Raw genomic sequence first — 15,065 nt, 5'->3', positions numbered from 1 at the left:
TTATATTTTTTGTGTCAGATATATATAAAGTGAATACTGTATTCATACAAGAAATAATTTATGCACCAGTTAATCATTACCGAAGACGCGGGGTCCAGTCTCCTAGCTCCTGTAGAAGATCATAGGTAAAAAAAAAAATAATTATGTACTAGAAGAGATACAGTTTTTGGAATTACATGTTATTAATCGTGGCATTGATTATTTATTTAGTTGTTCCTCATTTTTTGTGTTTTAAGCCAATAGCCTTTGCCCTTTCGTAATATGAAAGAAGGCATGAACATTTACCTGCGTTGCAGGTCAGTGCCGTACGTTATAGGTTTTTATCAGTACTTCACGTTGTGTTTATTTTTGTTTTGAGACTGAATTTGACCTCTACATTAGAAATAAACATAACCAATTTATAGATAATGTATGAAAACGACTTTACTCTCAATATAGATAAACAAGATATAATAAACCAAACTCAAAGTAAATGAAAACCAAGATTAATAACCCTTTTTTAAATGTATTATAACAGCATAAGAACACAAGTCAACATATTTATTTCTTTACGTTTTAAACTTCGTTAATTTCTGTTAGCATCAGTATTATCTGGTTTATTTCAATACTGGTTATTTCATGCACGAGCGCTTTCGCGCTCAGTATAAATAGATTTCTCGGGGAGTATTCAATTAATGCGACGTTCGTTACAAAGCAGTACAGGTTGTGTCTTTGGTTTTCCCTACCCGCCTTGACCCAAATATGTTTTTTGAGATAAACTAATATTTTGTGTTTCCATTTATTTTTATGTCGAATGGATATTAAATCTGTTTTTGTTTTTCAACAAATTAGTCAAGAAAATATTTATTTTCGGAGGAGTGAAACGAGGGAGAAAATAACAAGTATTTAAAATCACCCAACCCTAAAACCTAACTTTAACAGGGACCTCAAATAGACAGATGAGACAGTGACTCAGGAGAAATGTAGCTAGCAAAACCAGCTGTCTCCCTCTATTTAGAGAAAAATAGCTAGCGAAACCAGCTGTCTCCGTCGTCAAAAAAGGACTTACAGGGCTTTAGATATGGGACAAAAAAGTAGACAACTGTCATTAAAGTTATTAGCTATCGTATAAAGTGGGCATTAATACCAGACTAAAAGAATAAATCACATCGGGATCGGAATACTAATAATTATAAATATAAACGAAATCCCGATCTACCACACCTGTTTACCTCACACCTGTTACAAATTGGTTCTGATAGCCTTTGGGATATAGGATTCAAAATGTAAGATGATTTGGTTGCATTTATTTTTCCTAAATATATGGTTAATCTGCATAAAATTGTACCAAGTTATAATCAAGTTTTGTTGTAAACCCACTGCTCTTAGACTCTTGCCATACAAGTACCATTTTGCACCAGTGCATTGTTGGGTCATACTATAAACCAACTTTTATAGTTTATTATATAGAAATCAGTAAAAGAAATTGAGATACAGTTGAACTTCAATATCTTGAACACCGATATCTTGAATACAGTGGATATGTCGAAGTGATTTTTAAGGATTTTTTAGTATTTTACCCTCGATATCTTGAATACTCAGATTGTTTGATAAAAGACTATTTTGAAAAAAAATGGGGGAGGGGGACCAGGGTTTACTCCTTTCCGAAGCAATATTGCCGTTTTATGCCTACATCATTTATGCATATAGATTTCGTATACCGGTACAGTAAGACTTTGTTACCTCTAACTAGATGAGACTGTTTAGAAACTTCGAGATATCTGAGTATTTGAGATATCTAAGTAAAATACTTAAAATACCTAAAAAAAATAAGTGGTTGGGACTTACACATATCAATTGTATTAGGAATACTGTGAAATCATTTAATTTTGTGAGGGCAAATTTTTGTAGATTGTGGGAGTTTGCTTATTCGTTGGAATGTACTTTTCGTTGATGCGTCGGTTTTCAGTTTCAGTAGGAAAACTAAATCTTTTAAAATTTGTTTTTTGTTGAGGATGTAAATTTGTTTGTGAGGAGGGCTATACCAAAAACACCACAAAAATTTAGCCACCATGAATTCTAATGATTCCACAGTATCAGTGTTCGAGATATCCAAGTTCAACTGTAATGAATTAGTATACTGTAAAGTATTCTACACAGTCTGTTTATGGTTCCCAAATTAATATATAAGACTACCTCTGTCAGTGGAATGAAAAAATGTACCAGTATATAATCCAAAAAGTGAGAGCATGCATATTTATTTGTAATTTTAAATCGAAGTTGCAGATTTAAAGAATCTATCTTTTGCATAATGAACTGTGGTTTGGGATGCCTTCATACAAACTTCTATCTATTTTGAACATTTTGGGTCTTTCTGCTTTAAATTTTTGTCTAGATTTGATATATTTTTAATTGGTTTCAATTATCAGAATACAGAATAAAGATGTCTGACCAGGAAGACATGGTAGCTCTGGGGAGATGGACAATAAACAGGAGGTTGCTTCCTATCAAGCTGTTTTACTTTTTCATGATGGCCGGTGAGTATACTTACTCAGCAGGACTTTACTTCTAATAATTTGATATAAGTCTCAGGGATTTGCTATCTTTACTTTTATGAAAATATATGCAAATTAAAAAACTTAACTGCTAAAAATCCTATCATCTTACACGTAAAACAACAGAGGCATGCAACTTCTTTGCAAAAGAATACAAGTGTAAGTTAATGTACCCCGGTACAGTAATTGTAGTTAAAGTTTTGGTTGTATGATTAAAAGTTTATGTCTAAGAGCTTATCTTATTACCTAGAGTCAATACAATACTGTATAGAATGTACAAAAACTTTCCAAATGTATTCTTTTCAGCTGTTGGAGATCTTCTGCCCTTTATCCCACTCTACATGAAGCAGATAGGACTGTCCTCCACACAGACTGGGATTATTTATGGGATCATGCCGTTTGTGGGTTTCCTAGTCCGACCAATTATTGGGGCCCTTCTAGACAAGTTCCAGAAACACAAGCTAGGACTCATCCTGTGTATCCTGTTTTCTGGAGTTTTCTATATGTTGATGTTAGTCATTCCATCAGACACTACCTCCTATATGTCAGTTGAAACCAAGATTTCCTGCAATGAGTATGACTCTTATATCCATGACTGCTTTCAAAACCAGTCAAATGAGTGTCCGCTAGGGTTTGAAAGCCTTCGTCTAAGTTTGAATAAAACACATCACTCGACCATCTCTAATTTATCTGTGAGCATTCATGGAGAAAACTCATCAGCTCCCTATTCAGTCATTCCTTCCGAGACAATAGACTCTTATCCTAAAACAAGTTGTTCTGTGATCTGTAAGCCTATTACTCAGTTTCCAGGAGAAGTCTGTTTCACTGACCAGCCAGAATTAAAGCAATGTCTTGGAGAGCAGACCTCACCAGCAAACCTAGAGTTTATGATTTATGATATTTTAGGCTCAACAAAAGAAGTAATTGCAGACAGACAAGTTGTTGGAAACTTGGAGTGTCTAGATTTCAGCATGCACAACATTACAGTTGGACAGCGCAAGTATTGGAACATGTTTTGTGATCATGAAACAGAATTCAACTGCCACTTAAAATGTGACCTTGGTGTTTCGGAGCAGTGTGTAACCAAATATGCCCATGTCATAAGAGACAAGTTCATATTATTTCTAGTGATTTACTTGTTTGCCAACATTGCATTTGCTCCTGTGTTGAGTATGGGGGATGCGATAGCATATGACATACTGGGAGACAGTCAGAGAGGGAAGTGGGGCAAACAGAGACTGTTTGGAACTGTGGGTTTCATGCTATTTGCATTATCATCGACATTCATCATGTACGAGATCAGTAGCAGTAACAAGGAGATAGACTTCTCGGTGTCTTTTTACATCTTCGGAGTGCTGTCTGCGATAGCAATGATGTCAGTGTGGATGATGTCGGTGTCAGGAAACATTTCCAGTAAGAACATCATGGTGCACATCTGGAGTGTCATGAAGCACCCTCAGATTGTCATGTTCCTGTGTGTGATATTCTTCTTTGGGATCTACACGGGAGCAATCGAGACCTTTTTATTTTGGTATCTAGAGGAGGAGACTGTGGGATATTTTCAAGTCATTCCTGGACTATGCTTGGCAATTGCCTGCTCTACCGAGACTATTCTCCTTTTTGTTTCCGGCACCATCATTAAGAGAGTGGGGCATTTGACCTGTATCTACATAGTGTTTGTAGCGTATGCCATTCGGATGATCTCCTACTCTTTCTTGGATAGCGTGTTTGGGGTCTTACCCATAGAAGTGTTGCACGGAATCACATTTGGAATTATGTGGGCCACTTCTACATCATATGCCAGCATCATCTCACCCCCAGGGATATCTGGTACTGTCCAGGGACTTCTGGGAGGAATTCATTTTGGATTTGGTATGATTGTAACTTCTTCCTATAATCATAAAAAGTTTAACCATAATCATTGAAGTGTTTCTCATCTTCATGATGTTATCTTATCATCTTAGTATGATGACAATCAATGCATGCTTTTTGACAATCTGATATGATATTTCCTCATACAAATCTGTGCTAATTTGTAGGATTAGATTTTGAAATTTCTTTTAAAATGTCAGAGAATCTTAGTACTATAAATAAATAAGGCAAATTGAAAACTAAATTATCATAGATGTTAAATGTATCTCCTCTTTTTACCTATATATATCTTTCTGCACAAGATTATTTATATCAATGATATTGCATCATCACTTTCCACACACTAACAAAAGACGCATGGTTTCAGGAAAAGGTGTGGGGTCTCTATTGACTGGCTGGCTGTATAAAGAAACAGGCATGCGCTGGGCCTGGAGGATCTATGGCATTTCTTCCTTGGTTCTACTCATTGTTTACTTCATTGTTAACAAAACTGTGTTCAAGAAGTCGGCCACAGAAATGGTGGAAAACCAGAGGGAGCTTGGTATGTGTTAGTAAGAGCTTGTTATGTCTTAGTATGAGCTTGGTATGTGTTAGTAAGACCACTGTATACTCCTGCAAGAGTACTTTTACTTTTTAAATCCAGAGACCCAAGTTAACATTTATTATCCACAATTGTCTTGCATCCTTGCTGTCCTCTTTTAATTGTTAAGATTTTCTTTTTAAGAACTATTTAGCTACAGTTTGTAAAAGAATTTTCTGATGAAGTAGATAACAGTTTGTGTAATAAATATGGAAGCAAACATCTACATGTTAATGTATAATGAAGTTTTAAAGTTGATGTTACATACATGTATTCATTCATCTTGATGTGCAGTTTGGCAATGTTGCTCAACCAGTTGGATAAGAATTTTAACTTTTATCTGAATTTTGAATTACATTTTATTCAATGACTGTTGTTGCAGATGTAGCTACGCATGTGCATACAGAACCGAGCAGAGGGAAAGGGAAATACAAGAAGGACAAGTCGGTGACAACAAACCATTTGAACGAACAGCCAGAGATCGAGCCACTGGTAAATGGTACAGAGGAGGTTCCCATGGCAACAGACAGTAGAAATAAGGTCTAAAGGGCAGCTACTCTGTCATCCTCTCTAGAGGGGTGGGGTATTGCATATACACTATGTTGTACTAGAGATTCTGTATTAATGTACTAAGTGCCTGTTTTGTGTTTCTTTGGAACACAAGCTAGACATTCATATATAAAGTTATTGATAGGGTAAAATTTTGCAAGTCTTTTGAAACAATATCATCTGAACATCATGAAAGTATTTGTAGCAGTCACAGTGTTGACATTTTATGTAATTAATAGGGAATGTACAAATATACTGTCGTTTAATAAATCTGTCAGTTTGTTTCTACATGACAAGAGTTGCACACTTTTTCATCACAAAGTAACCTTACCAAGGGTTGTTTTTTTTCCCCTCCCATTGCTGTATGATAATATTCTTAAAATATGTGTGAATTTGTTCATGTATGCTACATATTTAATGTATAAAAAAGATACTACAAATGTATTTGAAATCCTGGAGTCATATAGAAATCCATCTGTTTGGATTGGTCAAACCTTATTTTTTCAGAAGCAATCAATTCATTTTATCTGCTCTCTCTAGTCAAGCTCACCAGATCAGAACCTCACCCGGTGCTGATTTTTTTCCCCTCAACCTTCTGATTTGTGAGGCTTTCTGGTTAACTGCCATATTTTTCCTTCTATACCTTCTGATTTGTGAGGCTTTCTGGTTAACTGCCATATTTTTCCTTCTATACCTTCTGATTTGTGAGGCTTTCTGGTTAACTGCCATATTTTTCCTTCTATACCTTCTGATTTGTGAGGCTTTCTAGTTAACTGCCATATGAACTCTAACAGTTTCTCTGATCCCAGTTGCTTATTGTGATTGTTGCAATAAGTTTTATGTATTTGTAGCTTTACATGTATTTTAACTAGCTAGTACACTGATATTTTCTGTTAGAAAATATATATTTATATTTTATATTTCATTATCTACATGTACATTTATAAAGTTTTTGATGTTGAAGAAATTAGACCAAGATAAAGAATGATCGATGTTTGTGTTAAGGTGATAGTTCACCTTCCCCATTATTGGCATTAAAATATCGTACATTGTACTGTATTAGGATTTAATCTTTGGCAATACTAGAACATGACATGTAGCTAGTTATGACATATTGTCTTCTGTTATTGTGTAATACTGCTATTATATTACACTTTGATTTTTGACAAGTTTTATCCATGATGTTAATATTTTTTTTTTTGCTTGTATTGATGTTTTTGTTTTTTGTTTTTTTAGAATAATTTTACATGATTTTTTTTTTATCAAAGTGCCATGACTAGGGCATTAAAAGGCATTAGTCTAATGTTACATGAATTTTAATGATTTACTTATATCAATTTGGAAAAATATACATTGCAATTTTGGGACACTATTCATAAGTATGCATCCCCTATACTTTATTCTTTCCAGCATTCATGTTCCTTTTGGCAATTTTAACATAGACAAATTATTAAATCAATGTGTGTGTGTGTGTGTGTGTGAGAGAGAGAGAGAGAGAGAGAGAGAGAGATGGACATTCCCTTTGTGATTAATGTATACCTGTAAATATTTAGAACCAGATTCTCTTAATAATGATTTGTTGTGGATGTCAGATGATTAAGTACCAACAATGGTTAGGTGTTGTGTCTAACTAAATTTTGGTTTTACAATGCCAAATTTTCCACATTAATTATTTCAGAAATTTTTTATAGTCTACAAATTTTATGAAAATATGAATCAGTGCATGCGAAATCTTTTGATTGGTGTTGGTTTGAATCTCTTTAAAATTTCTTGTTTTTTTCTTTGATTGCCCATCTAATTCATATAAATGTACATGTGGATATCTACATTATTGTAAGAAAAAAAATAATGTACCAGTAACTTTAATTCATTGGTAATTGAAACTCTTTGAAGGTCAAAATAAGTACCGGTACCAGTGTTCACATAAAGATGTTTCATTTTGCCAAATCCACATCAATTATTGTTCAGTTTAATGAAGTCCAAGTCTTTCATGTGTTGGTTTATTTTTTTTTTTTTTAGTTTTATATCTTCAAGATTTGCTTCTGTTCAAATCTTTGTTCCTTTTGATTACAGATTTTGTGGAGTCACTCAGTGTTTAATGTTGTGAGATTTTTCAGGGATGTACATGCAAAGTGTGTATGGTTGTTATGTTCATGCTTTACTCTATTGTAAGTGTAATATGGAGTAAATAAAGTGACCCAAATTTTCTAAAGTTGTTGGTTTTCTCTCCTTGTGATTCAAAACAACACACCAGTAACTGCTTTAAACAGTTGAAACGATACAGTAGGCCATGTAAACTTGCTATACTTTTTGAAACAGGTCCAACAGCAACATACATTATGTGCAAAGAAGTCAACTGGGAATAAAAAGTTGCTTTGATTAGATATCTCACTGGCTGGGATAATTAAAAAAGTCATTAACACTGATCAAAGCTGAAATTGTTAAATTCAGGTTTAAAAATTATACAAAAGTAAAAGCAAACATTGCATTAAGTACAGAGCAATGTTAAAATTGAATAGGATTAATGTACCAGGTACAAGCTGTATACATTGCCCTCCCAGAAACATATATATAACACTGGAAAACTTTACATATTCCTAAGAATAGTTATATCGCCCTGCATGAAAATGTTAAGTACATTAACTAAGTTAGATTTGAAAGTCAAAGACCCAGCTGATAAGCAAACCGGAACACTATTCATATTGTCAGGACGTCATACAACATATATCGTGGTACAAGGCATCTCGGGCAACAATACAAGAATATTTGTCACTAGGTGACAGGAAAACCTCAGAGCATAACATTGCCCTCTGCCTTTATATAACATCTCCGCTAGAGAAGAGTCCGATTTGTTTTTGGGAGGTTATTTTAATCAACTCTCCTATGCAGTTACTCTGGCAAACCGAAAGTGAAACAGTGTTTGGACCTAAGAACAAATCATCATCGCTAACAAGACGTACATCTTGAAAATGATAGATAAATTCGGTGTACTGTATGCTGTACCATTGTTTTTCAAACGAAAGTTAACGTATTTATAAATACCTTGAAAATAGTCAGATTTTTTATAGTACGAACAATTTAATTGTTTTTTGTAGTTGCATTTTCATGTATTCCTACGCCAGAGTTAAATATAGTCTCGTTCAACCAGACGCTCAGCTGTCTCTGTCAATTTCCGACAGAGTCTCTCTTGGTTGTCGGATATTAACAGAGACAGCCGAGCGTCTGGTTGAACGAGACTAGATTTCAATATTGTTTGGATCCAGACGTGTACAATTTTTAGAAACACTTCGATTATTGATAAACAGTTTGATGGAATTAATTCTATCTTTAAATATTACACAACATGATTCATATGGGGTTTTCTGGAAATTCTTGTCGGAAAAGTTCGAGAATTCATATTATAAAAATGTTGGAAATTCAAATACCGATTAGAAACCATTTGTCAGGCAAAATAACATATCATTAATTTTGAAATTGATAATAATCAATAAAATCAACTCCCGACAGTACTTCAGTACTTTCTTATTTGAGATGAAATGAGAGATGAGATGAGAAATACTTGGCTGGCAAAGATGTTATACAAAGGCATTTATTACATAGTTTGAAGTTGAATTTTTATACATGTACGTTGTAAGTAAATGGAAATCAAGAAACGAAGCAGATGTCATTTATTCCATCATTTTTATTGCTGTTTTACTTTGTTACAATACAAAGTTTTATTAAATATTGTACATGTACATTACAACCATTAAAAGTGAGTGATGAACTGATGGGTGTGGCAGTTTGTCACATGATAAAAATGCTGTCCAATCAGCTGTCAATTTTTTTAGCTCAGTTCAGAAACATCACCATATAAAATAATATCCACCAATTAGTGTACTTGAAAAATTTTTCCCTTAAAAATGAAAATTGAGGTTTTGAAAAGAAAATAGTCTTAAATAATTAAGATCTTACTCTGTCAAATTGCAAGAAATGTTTTGATTATCTGATTTTCGGTATCTTTGGATTATGAAAATGAATCATGATCTAGTTGTACTATCAATACAAAATCTTTTATGCATACATTTATACCAGTTAATATTTGTACTAAATGGAATTCCTAAAAAAAAAATTAAAAATAAAAGCACCCTTTTCTATGTGGAATAAAAAGGACGGCAAATCAAAATAAACAGTAAAAAAAAATATCACAGACACAGTATAAAGTAACATAAAAATAAATTACTTGATACTCAACCAAAAACACATTAAATGTGCCATCTTATACTTGTATCTAGGCAAGTCATTGATCTTAAAGTTAACGCAAGAATTCTAAATATACAAGTAAATTTTATCATGATTTAACTGTATTATAAAAATTCTCAGAAATATATTGAAAATATTTGTTATATATTTAAATGCCTTTTGAGCTAAAGTTATAAGAAATACAGTATCTAAGAATTACAGTTAGAAGCTAGAATTGAGGATTTCCTGAGTTTAGAGGAGTAGAGGGGTAGGAAACATTACTGTCCCCAAAAACATTGGCATATGAGTTCTTGAGGAACTGAACATAGTTCTGCATGCTACGATTGGTACTGTGGGACTGTTCCAGTCGATCTTTGAGGTCATATAAGCGCGAGTTAAACTTCCTCTCGTTCTACAAAGAATTGAAAAGTATGGGTAGACTTGCGCTCATAAACTATTTATAAAACGTCAAAAATTGGTCTTGTAAACCTTAGATTAAATTCAGCCATTTAATTACCTCCTCTTTCTCTCGTTTGAGTCGAGCAATTTCCGCCCTACACTGACTCATCTGTGACTCCAGGTCAGTGATTCGAGTTTGGTATGTTCTCTCCTAAAAGCATATATAAATAAAGTTGGAATATCACATACAAAAAGCTACTCAAGCATTCACATGAAATGAATATAGTAGCATAATAATAGCATATAAGGATGTATGACTTAACAAGGAACTTAAAAATTCAATCTTATATTCAGAATATATGTTCAGCAGAGCGTCATTTTTTTTTTTTTAAATAAAGATCATTCGTTTACCTTCTGGAGAGCTTTATCTCTTGTTTGTTCCGTCTGGCGTCTTATATCTGACAAAGCGTTTTCTAGCTGACGAGTGAGACTAGCATTTTCTCTGGACTTTTCTTCAAGTCTAAGCTGTAAGCATGAACACAATCAATCAACTGACAATCACTCTTCTCCCCAATTTAAATCTAGAGCAATGAGCCACTTCAGACATTAAATCTAACAGAAAACCCAAACAAACAAACCCCTTACATTGTTCTGATGCAACCCCTCCTCTCTCTTTGCTACACTGGCCATCAACTCTCGGTTTTGCTCATCGGCATCACGTAGTTTTCTGCAATACACACATAACATGCATTTCAAATTTCTTCAAATCCTTGACAAGTATTGAAATTCAAACTTTGTGATATTTACCGTACCTTTTATCTTTAAAGAATAAAACATGTATATTGACAACAAATGCAATACAGATAGATGCATACTATACAGTGAAATGAGCAACATCTCTTTCTTCACTTTCCATCCTCTTACCTTTCTAGTGATTCCAATTTGCTCAGCATCAGTCTGTTCTCATCCTGCGCTTCATGGAATCTGTTCCGGTTCTGTTCCAGTTGATCTGTGACATGTTCCACCTTAAACATAAAAATCAAGTTGAAATCATAAAATTGTTCTATACTATTTGGGTCTAAAAACAAAAGGTGAATTGGTTAATAACTAATTTTTTGTTCTTCAGTGATATCACAGGACTTCTGTCTTATACCTGTACATATGCATGTAGATATATAAATAATAGAAAAGCAGACATAAAATAAATATTTTAACATGGTTTGCAATTTGTTAGCTTATTCTGAAAATAATACTCTCTTCACTTGAGTAGAGACAAGTACAGCCTTTTCTAGCTGTGTCTTACCTTGGCAGTCAGCTCTGCTATGAGCTTGGTATTTTCAGTGTTCTTTTTCTCATAGAGCAGCATTCTCTCTTGGGATTCATACAGTTTGAGTTCTGTCGATTTGAGCATGTCAGGAAGTGGTTCCAATTCCTGTAGGCGCTGATGAAGACGCACTTTGACCTATACAACACATTTATCTGGTATTTAAAAATAACACAAAACAAAGGTCCTTTTTAAATTTGAATTTCTTTTGAATATCAAAACTAATGAAAATGGTGTTCATTAAAAAATAAATCATAAAATATATGTTTAAAGAAACAAAATAAAGATGTTAAATACTTTTGTGAGAAAATACTTAAATGAATTAAAATAGACATTATAGAAAACAAATGCTTTCATAGATAACAAAAAAATCCCAAACTGTAACGTAAAAGTAACAAAGTTGACACTTATTCAATCATAATTAATGGACATAGTATCTGATACTGAAAAGCAAGATGCAGTAAAAGACTGAAACCCAAATCATTTGGTGATAGTAGGCGCCCCATGCAGTGAGAGTTTACCTGGGGCCTGTCACCGGGGTCAGACCTTGTGGGCTGGGAGACAGGGAAATAATGCCCTGTTGTATGAGTTTGCTGATTGTGGAAAAAAGGACAGGAATACATGATTATATTGTGTTAAATAAGAGGAAAACTTACTACATCAAGATGAAGTTAAAAATATCAAAACAGTATGAAACGTCTTCTCTTATTCTTTTTTCATGTTTGTTATTTCAAAATTCATCATCTTGATGCAGAAAAAGGGTTAATGAAAGAAGTTCTCATGAATTGATTGTTTGAGCATTGTATTTGCTAGAAATGCAACAAGTAAAAAGATTTAATTATGCAATAGATGTAAACCTTTAAATTTTTCTTGACAATTCTAATCATGCTTAGTGTAGACAAATACAACACAACACAATACTCAACAGCAGCAATTCATAAGTTAACAGCAATATGATAAAAAGCAGTGATATTTTTCCCATCACCCATCCTATTGCCCACAATATTGTATAGTACAGTCAGAATATTCTTGATTCAAAGAGAAGGGGGAAAAATCTAAAGTTTAGACAAGCAAACAAAACGTCCCGTCTTGTCAAACTTTGACTTTTGACCCTTGTTGATACACATGCATCTAGGCGAACCTTCTCTAACTCTATCTCGCTCTCCTGGGCGATATACTCCGTGTTCTTTTTCTCCTCGACCAGTTGTACCATAGTGTCATCGGCCTCACGGCGTGATTTGTTCATCTGAAATCACAAGCACCTATTGACACACCCCCAAACCTAGTACAAGCCTACAGCAATGAAGCCAATCAAATTATCACATGTACACATGTATATTAAAAAAAAAATCCTGGCCCAATATCACAACTCAATACCCATGGTGAACACAGTGCTTTTATCAATCTCAAAGTGTAGGGATGGTTGTGAGAAGTTAAAAATCACCCATTAATACAAAATGACAATACCGGTAGTTAAATGAAAACCAAAATGATGAGGGGATAATCCAAGATTAAGTTGGACTTTTGCTAAAATCTTAAGCCTTTTTCTGGTACTTCGATACCTCTAAAAAATTGCATGCTTTTTGTTTTCTAAGGCCAGTGTACATTGACAACATCTACATGTAACTTACATTGGAGTTTGAAATTGGCAAATCAACAACTGTTTTGTTGACTTTACGTTTTCCTGCTGCCTGCATTAAACAGGGTACCAGTATTTAGACTTGAAACAATATCAAAATGTGGAACAACTATAGAACTGGTTACTACTGAAGGTTATTCAATGGGATCTAACAAATACACATGTATAAGCTTAAACTACTGGTGACTTTGAAGTGTAAAGAGAAAATTGTAAAAAAATGTAAATCTCTATCATATTCTAGTAGCGTGGGAATTTGAATTTCAAAAAATGTTTTAAAAATTCTAGCAGGTACAGTAAACACACAAAATGTCAGTAGCTGTGCTTCTAATCTTTCTACAGCAATTCAAGGTACAACTGTTTGACCAAGAAGCTGTAGTAAGACACGACAGGTCACATGACCAATCAGCTGACCTGAGCTTTGTACTCCTCCACCAGATTCTCATACTGTTTGAGATTTCCGCGAAGTTGGACAAGTTCTTCATCAGCCTGCTGAAATTTCCTCTCTATTGTTTGTATGGAGGTCTACAATGAAGAAAAATTATAAATCCTTCTATATTTTCGAACTACATTTGTAACATACCTATAGCCTCATGTAAAAAATATTCTTTAGTTGTAATATCTAATCAGAAATCTTTTGAAATATACACAATTTCAGCATACAGATCATTCTGCTGAATAATCTTTATAACTTTACTTTTTTATACATAAATACAGTGATTAAACAGAGAAAGACTTATTGATCTTATCAGAATAATAAAGCATCTTAAGTTACAGGACGATTCTCAAATGACAAAGATTCCTTTTACCTTGAGGCGCTCATTTTCCACTTTGAGGACGGAGTTCTCTCCCTGCATTTCGTGGAGCTGTACACTGACGGATGCCTGCTGGGACTTGGAGCTGTTCTCCACTTGGTCCATCAGGGACTCCAGCTCACCCATCCGCCTGTGGATTAATCTCTACTCGTTAATTCACATACCACGAAAATCGGTATCATAATGGATAGTTTTAAGTGAATATGTGTACTGATATTTGTTTTCTTTTCTAAAACAAGCAATAAATAGTGTATTTTGTGATCAAACCATTATTATAAGATTGCAAATATCAAAATATTGTATTGAAGAAAGAAAAAGAAACTAATATGCATGCACATCCCAAATATGATAAAAATCTCTTTATACTTGAAGACCTTTTCCCTCCTAAAATACTATATTCTATTTTAATATATTTTATATTTTTCCATGAGAAACACCAATGGACTAAAGTAAAAATTCAATAACATATGGAAATTGAGTGATGTCAATAATTTTTTATTTTTTTTGACAAAGAGCTAACACAGAAAACTGCTAAATGATATATGTTAAAAGAACAGGGTTAGTTCACAGCTGTGTCACTACAGGGTGTCACAAAAAGAGAGAACTGAAGACCGGGCATTATTCTACAGTGGACATCCTCACTCAACCATGCAAGCTCTCCCTAAGGGAGCCCTGTTACTCGAGTGACTTGTGAGAATGTTCTGTAAGTCTAAATTATTTACCCCTCTGTTTCACACCACCTGTAATGCAATCACTTCTCAATGAACAACACAATCTTCATTTATTGAATTTTACAAGCATTCAAACATCTTTTTAATTTAATAAGTAGTTGTCAAACTGTCTGTTAAAACTAGCAAATGCAGACATTCAGTACATAGCAAATATCAGCACCCCAATCTCACACAATTTACCTGTTCCCCACTTCACTACAATCAGAAAATGGTGTCACCAGAAGGCATCAACATTTCAACAGTGTTAGATGAAAAGTTAGTACACGTGCACTTCCACCACCAAAGGGAGAGGGAAAAGAGACAGAGTTACAGTGTTCTACAAGTTGTTGAGAATTTTGACTGTATAGCATGTGTAGCTGATATTGTACATAAATAAGACACGGTGTACATGTGTGTATGTGAGG

At 34.0% G+C, this 15,065-nt stretch overlaps 2 protein-coding genes across 26 annotated transcripts in view; one reads left to right on the top strand and one right to left on the bottom strand.

The window, feature by feature from the left end:
* The first annotated feature begins 46 nt into the window (after positions 1-46).
* Positions 47-6,301, top strand: LOC105336384 (major facilitator superfamily domain-containing protein 6). 3 transcript variants are annotated; one of them, XM_066076903.1, is made up of 6 exons: positions 103-125; positions 237-296; positions 2,409-2,516; positions 2,841-4,406; positions 4,774-4,947; positions 5,369-6,265. In XM_066076903.1, exons 3-6 carry the CDS (start codon positions 2,423-2,425, stop codon positions 5,530-5,532), a joined length of 1,998 nt encoding a protein of 665 aa, XP_065932975.1. In that variant the 5' UTR covers positions 103-125; positions 237-296; positions 2,409-2,422; the 3' UTR covers positions 5,533-6,265. The 3 variants fall into 3 exon arrangements, with proteins under 3 accessions (XP_011438997.3, XP_034300860.2, XP_065932975.1); XM_011440695.4 differs by lacking the exon at positions 237-296 and having other exon boundaries at positions 47-125; positions 5,369-6,263; XM_034444969.2 differs by lacking the exons at positions 237-296; positions 4,774-4,947 and having other exon boundaries at positions 47-125; positions 5,369-6,301.
* Positions 6,302-9,199: 2,898 nt separating this feature from the next.
* The window catches only part of LOC105336382 (outer dense fiber protein 2), a 12,442-nt gene continuing 6,576 nt past the window's right edge, over positions 9,200-15,065 (bottom strand). For 14 of the 23 annotated variants that reach the window (XM_066076882.1, XM_066076897.1, XM_066076892.1 and 11 more), the window contains 11 exons: positions 14,653-14,670; positions 13,925-14,060; positions 13,530-13,640; positions 12,621-12,725; positions 12,001-12,072; positions 11,459-11,617; positions 11,080-11,180; positions 10,801-10,882; positions 10,567-10,680; positions 10,274-10,366; positions 9,200-10,168 (listed from right to left, as the gene is read on the bottom strand). In XM_066076882.1, coding sequence (XP_065932954.1) covers positions 9,986-10,168; positions 10,274-10,366; positions 10,567-10,680; positions 10,801-10,882; positions 11,080-11,180; positions 11,459-11,617; positions 12,001-12,072; positions 12,621-12,725; positions 13,530-13,640; positions 13,925-14,060; positions 14,653-14,670 — 1,174 coding nt within the window. In that variant the 3' untranslated portion in view covers positions 9,200-9,985. Of the gene's footprint in view, positions 10,169-10,273; positions 10,367-10,566; positions 10,681-10,800; positions 10,883-11,079; positions 11,181-11,458; positions 11,618-12,000; positions 12,073-12,620; positions 12,726-13,529; positions 13,641-13,924; positions 14,061-14,652; positions 14,671-14,841; positions 14,857-15,065 lie in introns of all 23 variants that reach the window. The other 9 variants (XM_066076898.1, XM_066076901.1, XM_066076885.1 and 6 more) reach the window with 5 other exon arrangements.

The sequence above is a fragment of the Magallana gigas genome, chromosome 2, assembly GCF_963853765.1.
Source record: "Magallana gigas chromosome 2, xbMagGiga1.1, whole genome shotgun sequence".
NCBI classification, from domain to species: Eukaryota; Metazoa; Mollusca; class Bivalvia; order Ostreida; family Ostreidae; genus Magallana; species Magallana gigas.
This window is presented reverse-complemented; position numbering and strand designations above follow the sequence as displayed.